The sequence below is a fragment of the Macaca mulatta genome, chromosome 6 (genome assembly GCF_049350105.2).
Source record: "Macaca mulatta isolate MMU2019108-1 chromosome 6, T2T-MMU8v2.0, whole genome shotgun sequence".
In the NCBI taxonomy this organism is placed as follows: Eukaryota; Metazoa; Chordata; class Mammalia; order Primates; family Cercopithecidae; genus Macaca; species Macaca mulatta.
Genome location: NC_133411.1, coordinates 44833184 through 44848654, shown reverse-complemented (window position 1 = coordinate 44848654; position 15471 = coordinate 44833184). Strand labels below are relative to the sequence as shown.

At 37.8% G+C, this 15471-nt stretch overlaps 1 protein-coding gene across 6 annotated transcripts in view; it reads right to left on the bottom strand.

The window, feature by feature from the left end:
- Positions 1-15471, bottom strand: part of NNT (nicotinamide nucleotide transhydrogenase) — a 99816-nt gene that overhangs the window by 45071 nt on the left and 39274 nt on the right. For all 6 annotated transcript variants that reach the window (XM_015139998.3, XM_015139999.3, XM_015140000.3 and 3 more), the window contains exons 8-14: positions 14126-14259; positions 13643-13834; positions 12933-13086; positions 8719-8880; positions 7429-7539; positions 6140-6285; positions 2276-2471 (exon numbers count right to left, since the gene is read on the bottom strand). In XM_015139998.3, the coding sequence (XP_014995484.1) occupies positions 2276-2471; positions 6140-6285; positions 7429-7539; positions 8719-8880; positions 12933-13086; positions 13643-13834; positions 14126-14259 (1095 nt within the window). The remainder of the gene's footprint in view (positions 1-2275; positions 2472-6139; positions 6286-7428; positions 7540-8718; positions 8881-12932; positions 13087-13642; positions 13835-14125; positions 14260-15471) is intronic.

Below are 15471 nucleotides of genomic sequence, written 5' to 3'. Positions count from 1 at the left end.
TTTTAAACATTTCAAATTATTTTGTGCTTGAAACAAAGTTTGTGTTAAGTATTTATGTGTGGAATTCACCACTTGTGGTGTCATGTCACCACTCAAAAAGTTTTGGATTTTGAAGCATTTTGGATTTTCGGATTAAAGATGCTCAACTTGTATACCCTTTCAAAACAACAGTTTTTCTCCACACACCTAAGCACGACCCAACTCCAATGAACCCCAACACGCAGCATCAATGCATGCCTCTTCCCATCACAAACTCCCAATCTTCCCCTAGCCAACACTTCTTCAGACTACCTAAATCTCTAATCAAATTCCCTTATATTCTCCCCATTACAACCAGGCCCTCTTCTCTATAACCAGTGTTTGCTCCTGAGCACATAAGAAACACCTGGAACATGAAGAAGACCTTGGTTTTCAGGTGGGTAGGTGGGAGCAAAGTCCCAAGGTAAAGAAATGCAAAAATCTGGGCAGTAAATACCCAAATTGGGAGCCTCTGAAGGAACTGCATGGCTATAGGTAGGTGATACAGAAGGAGTGGGGCTCAGAATATTTGCTAAGATCACGTCTAAAGGTTTTCCTGCCATGAACCTATAGCGCAAACATTTTCCTTCAAGTCCCTTTCCAGAGATTATCAAGAAAAGAGTCAAAGCTTTCCTGAGGAAGTATAAAAGGAGGCCTAAAGCCAGTGTTGCACTGGGAAACATTTAATAACCAGTTCCACAGGAAAGAAATACATACACATACAAATATATGAGCTTTAACTGATATAAAGGTGGCTAGCACACAATTTTCAAATAATAAGAAATACAGTGTTCTTTATTGAAAATTCCATGTAGACAAATTGACTTTCATAGAATGTTTTTATGGATCTTTGCTAAACTCTTATATCTGTAGCCAACCTAGTGTTTGCAACTGATGAATAAGCATACTTCCAACAGGAACATTGTTTGATATTTATTTTTATTTACTTTAATAACTAAGATGAAAAAAAAACAACAGAATGTATGTGAGAACTTCACTCATTTATCAACCATGAGTGACTTTATTGCTGAATGTGATAATAGTTTTCAAATACTGGAAGAGTATTTGCTCAATTATTTGTGCTATTCACAATGTCACAGCTACAGTCAAAACATTTGAAGTTTAAGCTGCATCATTAACATTTTCTCCATCACTTTCTCACGTCTGGACAATAAACAAAACAATAAATCAAGCCCAGATTGTAGCATTTGCCTATTTCCACACTGCAATACTCCTACCAAGTAAAATTTCAATCTACCAATGTGATGTCATTGAATGTAGAATTGGAAAGAGATGTACCACAGCCCACTGATACACAGCATTTCTTCTATACACATACAATAGATATAAGTAACCTCAAGAGCATAGATAATAAAACCTAGTAAATTAATTAGAAAGTTATGAGTTTTTAATATTATTACCTTTGTTTCTGATTTATTTAAGTTTATGTAATTTAGTATTTAATAATGACTGTGTTTAACAATCAACTTTAAAAATTCCTGGAAAAAAATTTTTTTTTTTTTTTGAGACAGAATCTCGCTCTGTCATCCAGGCTGGAGTGCAGCAGCATGATCACAGCTCACTGCAACCTCTACATCCCAGTTTCAAGCGATTCTCATGCTTCAGCCACCCAAAAAGCTGGGATTGCAGTTGTACGCCACCATGCCCAACTAATTTTTGTATGTTTAATAGCTACGGGGGTTCACCATATTGGCCAGGCTGGTTTCAAACTCCTGGCCTCATGTGATCCACCCACATCAGCCTCCCAAAGTGCTGGGATTACAGGTGTGAGCCACCAAGCCCGGCCTAAAAATTCCTGAAAATTTAACAATCCAGCACACAACTGAATAAAATTAAAACAGTGTTTTTTCTGCTGGCACATGTTTTTTTCATTTTTAACAGGTCTATGAAGCAGAATCTTTGGCTGTTATGTATGCCCAGCAGAACAAAAGTTAGCTTATGTATAGTACATACATAAGGATTCCAATCCCCCATTCCATTATCAGCTAACGGGACACAGTCAGTAAAGGAAAATAAGAATTGAGTATAGGATATTTTGACTCAGTTGATGCATTTACTCAGTGTTTTAAAATGTATTTGAATGAGAATTACACCAACTGGGATGAATTTTCACCAAAATAATATTAACTGAAGCAACTTCCATGAACACAATTTAATTATTTCATCAATATGGACCTTAGAAATATATATTGAGAAACTGGAGTTCACATAAAGGCAGAAGCCCACAAGTGCTTACCAATGGTACCACCCAAAGCCATCGCTCCAGACATCTGAGCTAGTAATTCTGGGCCCGGTTTTAGGACTCCGAGGGTGGCTGCCAGCCCTCCAGCAACCCCAATCATGCCCAATGCATTGCCAAGACGTGCTGTTCCCTGGGTGGAGAGGCCAGCCAAGGCACCAACACAGCACAAACCCGAGCCTAGGTACATGATCTTTTCAAAGGAAAAGGGAGAGAGAGAGATTATTAAAACCTTTAGTCTATTAACTTAGAGACTTCAATATATTTCCTACCCATTAGGAATATTAACATACAAAATACTTATATTGTATTTGCACTTATACCATTTATATAAATTGGTTTCTTCTGGATTTGCTATCATGCACAAATACAAATGAAAGTACCTAAGTTTAAATGGGGTCATTATTGGATCTAAAAATACTAAACTTGACCAAATGCTGTAAAAGAGCCAACCCCTGACGTAAGTGCCAGGGGCTGTGCCATATGTTTTATCTGTGTTGTCACAGTCTCATAAGATCCACAAGAGGGAAAAATCATTATCTTCATTTTCCAAAAGAGAGAATATAAATATACAATCATGTCATCTGCAAACAGGGACAATTTGACTTCTTCTTTTCCTAACTGAATACCCTTGATTTCTTTCTCTTGCCTAATTGCCCTAGCCAGAACTTCCAACACTATGTTGAATAGGAGTGGTGAGAGAGGGCATCCCTGTCTTGTGCCAGTTTTCAAAGGGAATTTTTCCAGTTTTTGCCCATTCAGTATGATATTGGCTGTGGGTTTGTCATAAATAGCTCTTATTATTTTGAGGTACGTTCCATCAATACCGAATTTATTGAGCGTTTTTAGCATGAAGGGCTGTTGAATTTTGTCAAAAGCCTTTTCTGCATCTACTGAGATAATCATGTGGTTCTTGTCTTTGGTTCTGTTTATATGCTGGATTATGTTTATTGATTTGCGAATGTTGAACCAGCCTTGCATCCCAGGGATGAAGCCCACTTGATCATGGTGGATAAGCTTTTTGATGTGTTGCTGAATCCGGTTTGCCAGTATTTTACTGAGGATTTTTGCATCGATGTTCATCAGGGATATTGGTCTAAAATTCTCTTTTTTTGTTGTGTCTCTGGCAGGCTTTGGTATCAGGATGATGTTGGCCTCATAAAATGAGTTAGGGAGGATTCCCTCTTTTTCTATTGATTAGAATAGTTTCAGAAGGAATGGTACCAACTCCTCCTTGTACCTCTGGTAGAATTCAGCTGTGAATCCATCTGGTCCTGGACTTTTTTTGGTTGGTAGGCTATTAATTATTGCCTCAATTTCAGAGCCTGCTATTGGTCTATTCAGGGATTCAACAGATGACATGATTGTATATTTAGAAAACCCCATTGTCTCAGCCCAAAATCTCCTTAAGCTGATAAGCAACTTCAGCAAAGTCTCAGGATACAAAATTAATGTGCAAAAATCACAAGCATTCTTATATACCAGTAACAGACAAACAGAGAGCCAAATCAGGAATGAACTTCCATTCACAATTGCTTCAAAGAGAATAAAATACCTAGGAATCCAACTGACAAGGGATGTAAAGGACCTCTTCAAGGAGAACTACAAACCACTGCTCAGTGAAATAAAAGAGGACACAAACAAATGGAAGAACATACCATGCTCATGGATAGGAAGAATCAATATCGTGAAAATGGCCATACTGCCCAAGGTAATTTATAGATTCAATGCCATCCCCATCAAGCTACCAATGAGTTTCTTCACAGAATTGGAAAAAACTGCTTTAAAGTTCATATGGAACCAAAAAAGAGCCCGCATCTCCAAGACAATCCTAAGTCAAAAGAACAAAGCTGGAGGCATCACGCTACCTGACTTCAAACTATACTACAAGGCTACAGTAACCAAAACAGCATGATACTGGTACCAAAACAGAGATAGAGACCAATGGAACAGAACAGAGGCCTCAGAAATAATAGCACACATCTACAGCCATCTGATCTTTGACAAACCTGAGAGAAACAAGAAATGGGGAAAGGATTCCCTATTTAATAAATGGTGCTGGGAAAATTGGCTAGCCATAAGTAGAAAGCTGAAACTGGATCCTTTCCTTACTCCTTATACGAAAATTAATTCAAGATGGATTAGAGACTTAAATGTTAGACCTAATACCATAAAAATCCTAGAGGAAAACCTAGGTAGTACCATTCAGGACATAGGCATGGGCAAAGACTTCATGTCTAAAACAACAAAAGCAACGGCAGCAAAAGCCAAAATTGACAAATGGGATCTAATTCAACTAAAGAGCTTCTGCACAGCAAAAGAAACTACCATTAGAGTGAACAGGCAACCTACAGAATGGGAGAAAATTTTTGCAATCTACTCATCTGACAAAGGGCTAATATCCAGAACCTACAAAGAACTCAAACAAATTTACAAGAAAAAAACAAACAACCCCATCAAAAAGTGGGCAAAGGATGTGAACAGACATTTCTCAAAAGAAGACATTCATACAGCCAACAGACACATGAAAAAATGCTCATCATCACTGGCCATCAGAGAAATGCAAATCAAAACCACCATGAGATACCATCTCACACCAGTTAGAATGCCGATCATTAAAAAGTCAGGAAACAACAGGTGCTGGAGAGGATGTGGAGAAATAGGAACACTTTTACACTGTTGGTGGGATTGTAAACTAGTTCAACCATTATGGAAAACACTATGGCAATTCCTCAAGGATCTAGAACTAGATGTACCATATGACCCAGCCATCCCATTACTGGGTATAAACCCAAAGGATTATAAATCATGCTGCTATAAAGACACATTCACACGTATGTTTATTGCGGCACTATTCACAATAGCAAAGACTTGGAATCAACCCAAATGTCCATCAGTGACAGACTGGATTAAGAAAATGTGGCACATATACACCATGCAATACTATGCAGCCATCAAAAAGGATGAGTTTGTGTCCTTTGTAGGGACATGGATGCAGCTGGAAACCATCATTCTTAGCAAACTATCACAAGAACAGAAAACCAAACACCGCATGTTCTCACTCATAGGTGGGAACTGAACAATGAGATCACTTGGACTTGGGAAGGGGAACAACACACACCAGGGCCTATCACGGGGAGGGCGGAGGGGGGAGGGATTGCACTGGGAGTTATACCTGATGTAAATGACGAGTTGATGGGTGCAGCACACCAACATGGCACAAGTATACATATGTAACAAACCTGTACGTTATGCACATGTACCCTATAACTTAAAGTATAATAATAATAAATAAATTTAAAAAAAAAAAAAGAGAGAATCAAAGCTTAAAGAAGTTACATACTTTCTTCAAGGCAAATGATCAGTAAATTGGAAATCTGGAATTCAGACTAAGGTCTTTCTGACTCACTGCTCCAACTCTTCTCAAAAAAAAAATTGTTCATTCAATAAATACTGCATGTTGGAAACACAGAAGAAACTAAAAGACAGTCATTGAAAAGAAATAGAAAATACGGAGTTCAGAATTGTTTCATTATAAATCCACAACAATCTAGCTAGATACATAATGAAGATACTGATAACCTTCCTAACTCCTTTTACATGTGGAAAAATGTAACAAAACAAAGACATAAACCCATATTTAAACTCAGTTACCAGAAAAATCTGTCTCTAGAATCCAGGGTCCTGATCCTTAGGGGAAGAGAATGCTCGGTTTGACCAAGATGTTTCTAGGGTTATTGTTGTATTTGCTTGACAGAGTTGTATTTGCTTGATAATTTGAATTAGGATAACTAGCAATGTTAAATCTAATAGAGAAGAAAATATTGTGGTAAATATAAAAACTTACAAAGAGCCTCTTACCTGTTCAATGTTATAACCACTGTAGAGGGCAGCTAAATATCCACCAACAAAGGTACCAGCAGGGAGCAGATACAGGTAGTTGTATTCTGGGGGGTCAGTGGGACGCTTGAACATGTCCAGCATTCTCTGAGTTACCAGAAAGCCACCTTAGCAAAGCAAAGGAAATAAAAAACATAGTACCTCTTTGAGCTCACTGAGCAATATGATTTTTTAAAGTGCTACATTTTTTCTATTTTAAGCACATCTTTATCACCTAGGAATAAATATAATTTAAAGTAACATTTTGCAACCTCAAATTTTTTTTTTTTTTTTTGAGATGGAGTCTCACTCTGTTGCCCAGGCTAGGGTGCAATGACACGATCTTGACTCACTGCAATCTCCGCCTCCCAGGTTCAAGCTATTCTCCTGTCTCAGCCTCCCGAGTAGCTGGGATTACAGGCTCACGCCACTATGCTGGGCTAACTTTTGTATTTTTAGTAGAGAGCGGGTTTCATCATGTTGGCCAGGCTGGTCTCGAACTCCTGACCTTAGGTGATCTGCCCGCCTTGACCTCCCAAAGTGCTGGGATCACAGGTGTTAACCACCACACCCAGCCAAAATTTAAGGTCATTGTATTACTAAAGTCAGTTCCATTAGAGAGGTGGGGGAAAAAACACTAAATATATTCAGGAAGAAAACACTATCAGAATGCAAAACTAAAAGAAAAAAGCCATTCAAAAAGCTTGAGAATGTGAAAGATCAAAGATTGGCATCTTTTTCTAGTAGGTTGTTACATTTGTAAAACGCTATAAAAAATTATAAAAGAGAAAAATACCATATCAACAGGCACCAGGTTTCTTGGACACAATAAAGAATTTTTAGCTACAAAATAGCATCAAACGAGTCTCACATATGAGTGATGTGCGAGGCTTTCAGTGTCCAGGAACAAACGCTGGCTGGGATAAGGCAAAAGACTAAAATTTGATCTAAAATTATACTCATTTATAGATGTTATGGTGACAGCTCTAACCCAACTTACTTCAAAACTATGCATTCAGTAACTTTCCAGTTAACTTGTAGCAAGACATCATTTTGTTTGTTTGTTTTGGGGAACTGGGGGTTGTTCTCTCACCAAGAGTTTCTAAAAATTACAGATGGGCAAAATAACTAAAATTCCTGCACAAAAAGCATTTACGGTCTGAGTGAAACCTTTTTTAAAGGCACAATTATGTCTATTTTATACTGATTTATATTTGCTTTGTATGTCTCCATTGAAAATAGTCCTCTGAGACCTTTCACTGACATCATACCTGCAATGTTGACAGAGGATATGAATGTGGCAAGAGTAGCAAGGCCCTGAGAAGTTGTGGAAGGATACAAATGTCCTCCCATCAGTGCCAACCCACCAACTGCAGTCAGGCCTAGAAAGAAAGCATCAACATGGTGAATAGTGATAGTGACACCACCAAATCAAATATCATAGCTGAAGTACCTCACACACATAGATTCATAGAGGGTAAAGTTCTCAATATCAAAAAACAAGGCAGCTTTCTTATACCCTCATTAAAATGAAATAAACAATTTTCCTTATGCAGACTGTGGACAACACAGCTTCACATCATTCTCACTGAAATTACTACTGTGGGAAAAGGGTTAACAAAACTTTTTCTCCTTCTGCATTGGATTTGGACTTTCCTTTAACTTTCTAGCTATGTTCCTCCAATACCGATATAAATCCACCAATGTTATAGACAACATTGCTTATGGTTAAAAAGTGACCCTGGTGGATAATTTGCATGTAAACTGGAAGAAACTATTAATGAACTGTAAATGTCTGCTGGGGATGCCTAGCTTTGGGTTTTCCTGACTACAGCACCTCTTGGAGCTAGACATGTTCCCTGCAGAGATCCTCGAAGCTATGCCTATGGCAACGTTATAAAAGATGACTATTGGCCCTGAGGCTTTTAAGCCAGGACGGCTCCCATGCTTGTCCAGTGTAGGATTCATTCCCTCATATCTGAACCATTGCTAGGGGACAAAGAAAATAGATCCTGGGCAGCCACGTGGACTGCTGCTGCTGCATGAACTGCTGAAAAGACTGGCACCAAAGAGAAATGCCTCATGCCACCTCACTGGAAAGCGATGTTTTCCTGTCCCATAGCTTCATGGTGAACCTGATGCCACACAGGGCCTATTGTAGCCATGCTAGGCTGAATGTTGAGTTGAATTCAAGGAGAACCCTATAGGATGTTGCAACTATGATTCTGTGGAATGCTGGTTTTCAAATTTTATCAGTGGAATCCTTCCTTTAAAAAAAAAAAAAAAAAAAAAGAATCAAACTTGGAAGAAGTAACAGTGGCTCTGTCCTGCTTGAAATGGGAGCAGCCCAAAGAGCTGACACACTTCCAAGGCCTCTTACTTTGCAGGCCCATATTCCACACCCTCTCGGAGTCTGGGAGCCCTTAGATCACCAAAGCAGATGCCTCAGATGCCAAGCAAAACAACTTGAAAACACACTTTATAAACGTCATTGATAGTCCTCCTAGAGCTGAGTAAGCCTATGAAAACCTGAGATGAGGAAAAACAAGAGAGGAACAAACCTGAGATTGCATTCGTCACAGACATTAGTGGTGAGTGGAGAGCAGGGGTCACTCCCCAGACGGTATGATAGCCCACAATGCCGGCCAAGCCAAAAGTGGTCACCATCTGAGAAAAGGCTAGATTGGGAGCTGCAATGCCCAAACCCAGTATCCCTGTGAGACCTAGAGAAAGAAAGTAAAGAGTGTGTGTGAGCTGACATCCAGTTGTCTCAGTAAGATTAAAAGCACACCCATAAATATGTGAAATAGTCAATGCTTTTAAATTCCACTCCCTTGCCAGTAATGAGCAGATTTTTTAGACGTTTGACAATTAAGAAGTAGGGGGATGGAGGAATACTGTGGACAAAACCCAACTTTCTGACCGCCACCCCAAAATAAGCTATAAAGATCTAGTAATATTTACGAGTCACCTTAATAACAATTTGCACATTTTCCTCTGTGTAGTTTGTCCTCTTCCCTGTTTTAACTTTTATTGACAATGCCACATATGTTTATACAAGCATTTTTATTCCCAATTACAGGCCTATAGAGGATCTACCAAAGCATTTTCTACTGGGGCAAGACACAACCTTTATAAGACAAGACTTTTATGAGGCCAATTTTATGTCACTCTCAGATTTGGCTGAGGAATAGGGGTTTTAAAAGAGTAGGAAGAATTTCATTCACTCCAGCACCTCCCCAAAACATATGGTTTCCACCCACCCGGGACACAAGTTTTGCAATTGCTCCTGAATCTGGACTGGACTGTTGGCCAGGGCAGTCAGGTCCAGCCTCAACACCAAGTCAGCAAACAGGATTTTACAAAGAAAAGGAAAAAAAATACAAATTAAATTAAGAATGTGCAGAATACAAACAGCTCTGAACATACATCTTTAATTATCGCCTTCCTTGATAGCAAACATGTGGACAGTTGTTCTGCAACAGAAGAAAGGGTTACCTAGTGGTCAGTAAAAAGAAAATGACAGTGGGTGACCAGGGAACTAGAAGTTAACTTTCCTGAATAAGGTACCTTTTTCCTTGATGTAAACTATTACTTTGGAAGTGGCACCACTGAAATATCTAGGGATTGACATTAATTTTACATTAAATCATTCAATATGACTGTAGTTTTAATTTATTTTCCTACCCACATATCATGTATCCAAGGTTCCAGTGCATAGCCCATTAACCATCTGATTAGAGAGTTAGATACAACACTGTTTTCCAGTTAAAAATTAGAGAAGTTGTATAGGGTTGTGAATAAGAATATGTTTTCTTAAGTCAGTCTGGTTTGAATCCTGGTTCTGCTGCTCCCTAGCTGTGTCATCTCAGGCAAGTTACTTAATCTCTCTGTGCTTCAGGTCTTCATATGTAAAATTATCAACCCTCTCTGTCTTCATCTGGAAAAGAAAATAATAATATACCCACTTTGCCGAACTCTTGTAAAAAATAAATGAGCTAAGGTATGTAAAGTATTTAGCACAGTGCCTAGCAGTCACTAAATGCTAGCTATTATTATGACCACATTAGTCAGGAAGCACTACCTTATCATAATCCATGGTCCTTTGTGTTAGCCATCTGTGACAAAAACTACGTCATATACCTGAAGGTTTTCTTATCAACTATTTAATAAACTAATGTATTTTCTATCATATATTTAGTAACATATGTCAGACTATATTTCTATATCTGTATAACAGAGGAAGAGAAAGGCTGATGAAAGAAGAGAAAGCAAATCACATTCTTTGAAGAATGCTGTTCAAATACATTTTTAATACATATAAAAGAAAAATGCTTATTTTTAATATAAAAGAGGGAGTTCAAGATAAAGAAAAACACATATAAGTTCATCCTTTCATTCACTGGAATATGCCACTGTCATATATATTAAGAAGCAATATGCCCTGATTCAAGAAATATAAGAGAAACCAAGAAAAATAAATCATTATATGTGCCTTGCTACATTTCCTTATGAATCTGAAAGAGAAATGGAAATTTACAATCCTACTCATAATATGTTCCATGTACAACACAATAACCTCATTTATTTTGTTTTTTTAACAGATAAGTGCAAGTAGGGACACTGCTTCATCTACTCACAGTGTTCACCACTAGAGGCTTTTTCAGTCATTTTGCTGAGACTTGCTCTTTATTCAAGGAGAGTTACATGTTTAGCTTTAAAACATCTGGACTCACATGGGAATTTGGAGGATGCTGAGTCTACAAGAATTTTATGTGCTTGGTGCTGGTCCTTAATTCTTTATAGTTTGCTTTTGTTTTGTTTTTGTTTTGGCTCTGAATAGATCTAAACATTTTTAATTCATTCTTTGAGAGAGAAACCAATTTAAAATCAAATATCCGTATTTCAGCCTCTAACAATGCTTAGCCAAAATGAATATTACACCACTTTACAATAAATTATTTAGTGTTTTCGGGCCGGGCGCGGTGGCTCAAGCCTGTAATCCCAGCACTTTGGGAGGCCGAGGCGGGCGGATCACAAGGTCAGGAGATCGAGACCACAGTGAAACCCCGTCTCTACTAAAAATACAAAAAATTAGCCGGGCGCGGTGGCGGGCGCCTGTAGTCCCAGCTACTCAGGAGGCTGAGGCAGGAGAATGGCGGGAACCCGGGAGGCGGAGCTTGCAGTGAGCCGAGATCGCGCCACTGCACTCCAGCCTGGGCAACAGCGTGAGACTCCGTCTCAAAAAAAAAAAAAAAAAAAAAAAATTATTTAGTGTTTTCGTGAAGAATGAATTTTAAAACAAAGAAGTTATGTTAAATTATAAAGAAAGAGATCTAAATGAAAATATTGAATTTTTTTACAAGTTGACTAACTCAAAATGTTAGTCACATGTTTAAGGACTAAAGCCTATATTGTAGTACTTATTCTTTAAGGCAAACATTTGGTTCCCTTGTCTTACCCATGTGTGCAGATAATCACAACTGATATTTCACAAAAAAACAGAAAAAACATAATTATATTTATATGCACTTAACACCAGCACAATATGGCATACATCACTTCTCAATACATTTGATGTAGATAAAAGTAATCTCAGCACACTGGCAGGCCACGGCAGGAGGATCACTTGAGCTCAGGAGTTCAAGACCAGCCTGGGCAACATGGTGAAGCCCCATCTCTACAAAAAAAAACACACAAAAATTAGCTGGGCATGGTGGCATGTGCCTGTAGTCCCAGCCACTCAGGAGGCTGAAGTGGGAAGCTTCCTTCCTCAACCACAGGAAGTTGAGGCTGTGGTGAGCCATAATCACACCGCTACACTCCTACCTGAGCAACAGAAAAAGACTCTGTTTCAAACATATATATAGTACGTATGTTTTTAATATATAAAAATAACTGTTTTTAAAATGTTTTCTGTAAAAGGAAAAATGTTTATTGCCTACATATTATTTCACATGCTTTCATTCCAGTATTTAGCACACTGACTCTATTTATTGCATCAATAAATGTAATCTCCATTTCCGTAGAGGTGAGACAAGTAGTATGTTGCTGAAAAACCAAGTCTTTCAGGCCTGATTACTAATGGAGTCCAAAAAAGACAACAGCATTTCATTTACTAATTTTGACAATTAATATATTGCTTGCAGGCCGGGTGCGGTGGCTCACGCCTGTAATCTCAGCACTTTGGGAGGCCAAGCCAGGCAGATCACGAGGTCAGGAGATTGAGATCGTCCTGGTTAACATGGTGAAACCCCATCTCTACTAAAAATACAAAAATTAGCTGGGCGTGGTGGTAGGCACCTGTAGTCCCAGCTGCTCAGGAGGCTAAGGCGGGAGAATGGCGTGAACCCGGGAGGCAGAGCTTGCAGTGAGCCAAGATCGCGCCACTGCACTCCAGCCTGGGTGACAGAGAGAGACTCCATCTCAAAAAAAAAAAGAAAAAATACATATATCTATATATCTATAGATCTATGTGTATATATGTGTGTATATATATCTATATATGTATATATCTACATATGTATATCTACATATGTATATATATCTATATATGTATATACCTACATATGTATATATATCTACGTGTGTATACATATCTATGTGTGTGTATATATCTACGTGTGTGTGTATATATACACATATATATACACATATAGATATACACACACACGTAGATATATACACACACACGTTTATATACATACACATACATATATATATAACTTGCAAAATCAAACAATCAAGACTAAACCCTGGTAAATGGTATCCTCACCTGCTGTATATGCAGAAGCCGTTGTCATTGTCTTCCTGAAGGGTGTAATGGTAGCTGCTTTTTCAGCTTCCAGCTCAGCCACTGTCTTCTGTTTTACTGGGGCACCTTGAGGAATATTTTTCGGTGTGGGAGGTGGGAAAATCACTTTACCATCCTAATAGATATTAGAAGATAGTACATATTAAAAAGTCAATCCAGCATTTCAAAATTGCTTAAAGAATATACTTTACTATTTTTTAAAACCCTGTTCTTTTAAATATAATTTTATGTGAATATATAAATTCATACAATTTGTAACATCATTTTACATAAATATGTCACATGTGTATACAAATACTAATATCCATGTTACATATACATACATATATATGTAATTTGTATGCGTACAGGACATATATGTAAGAATGAAAATCAAACCCTTAAAAGCAGATAAGTGGGGGGAATGTTTAATTTTTACTTTATTCAATTTGTTTGTTCATTCTGCTTTTCAAAAGCAGTGTATATTTTTGGTAAGTCATGTACTTTTAAGTCTTTGAAATATTTTTCTTTAAATCATTCTGCATTTACAAATAATTTTTATCAGCATAAACCTGGCATACCAATACCTTATTAAAATATGTCTCAATTCCGAAATAGATTTCTTCCATAAACAGAAATTCTAAAACAAATTTACACTAAAAGCACAGGAAGGAATAGATCTCTTTACTTACTTTCATCACTGCAGTTCCTCTGATGACATGACCCATCGTACCAAAGTCAAAGTCATCTTTCACATCAAAATAAAAATTATCTTTGTCCGGGCTGATGGCCTTCAGGAGTTTGGTGATGTTGTTGGAATATAGGGTGCTGGCCTGAGTGGCCATTCGGCTGGGCAGGTCTGTGTAGCCTATGTGAGTAATTCCCTAAATGAACAAAATTACAGTCAAAAAAGTCTATCGCCCTACATTCACATTCATTCTAGAACAATTCTCATTCATATTCAATGCTAAGTTTTGAAATTATGTATCTTTATAAATATACGTACCTACCCATAAACATAAATACATATTTCAACAGGAGCTTTAAATATGCCTATTTTTAATTTTAAAATTTCAGGCCTCAATGTCTCTAAATATTTAAAGAAATAAACACCCCCTCATAACTCACTTAAGATATGAGAAGTGATCGCAGATAGAAAATGCATCTTGCTATACCTTATGAATGTAGAGTTCTCCTGGCTTAGTGGTTTCAAAGTTTCCACCAGCCTCAGCAGCTAAATCCACAACAACTGAACCTTCCTTCATTGACTCAATCATTTCTTTATTAAATAAAACTGGAGCTTTTTTACCTAATAAAATCAAAGAAAACAGCACAAGTTATATTATCATTTTCTAATGCCTTAACGTCTAATTATTACAATAGTCTCTGGCCATTCAGGAATTTAACATCTGAAATTTTAACTCTTTCCAAGAGACCCCTAAAGACCATAGCATGGGTGAGACTGGGAATTCTCTTAAGGAAAAAAATACGATGAGTGTGAGCTGCAAAGGCAGTGTGCAGGAGGGAGCCATGTGACTGGCAAGCAGGCCCTGCCATCTGCTCAGCATGAGAATCTCAGCACTGCTCTCCCCACCTGGTTTATACACCACAGCATTCACGAAGAGATCAACAGTTTGACTGTTTTTTTAAAAATGCATAATAATAAACCACTATGGAAACTATATGCACCCAAATTGAACAATTCGTAAAGGTCACCAATGTCAAGAGTACAGTTAATGCTAATTTATGAATTACAAAACAGAATATTGCCAATTATCTTAACATATGTCACCAGATTTTCTGACACATCATATTAACCTACCTTAATTTAACACAGAAAATTCTGAGAAGAGACAGGAAAATGCCAAGAGATCAAAACAGTGGAATCCTACAACTCCAAAAGGTTTAGGAGTTCCCTCATACACTTTTATTCCCACTCAACAATTATGTATTGGTGTCTATAGTGAGTCAAGCCCTATCTATGCCTGGTGCTGGGAATACAGTGGTAAATAAACAAAAAAAAAAAAAAGTCCTTGTTCTCATGGTATACATTTTCCTTATTTAATAGTTCACCTTTTAAATTTGCAATGTGTTTTTAAGACGTTCACTAATTCTTAAATAGAAGATGAAAACCCAGACCTTAGGACTTTTCGAGCTAATATACATCAATATGTTCAACAGGGGCTTATACTGTCAGCATACTATCGTGTTCGCATTTCCATAAAACAATAGAAATACCTAAATCAAAAGATAAAGGAAATAAACTTGTGAGATTAGTAGTATGGAAGTAGAGCATAGCCGGGTGCAGCGGCTCATGACTGTAACAATTTGGGAGGCTGAGGTGGGGAGGATCACTTGACCCCAGGAGTTCCAAACCAGCTGGGGTCACATAGCAAGACCTCATCTCTACAAAAATAAAAAACTTAGCTGGACGTGGTGGCATATGCCTATAGTCCTAACCACCCAGGAGGCTGAGAAAGGAGGATCACTTGAGCCCAGGAACTCGAGGATGCAGTGAGCT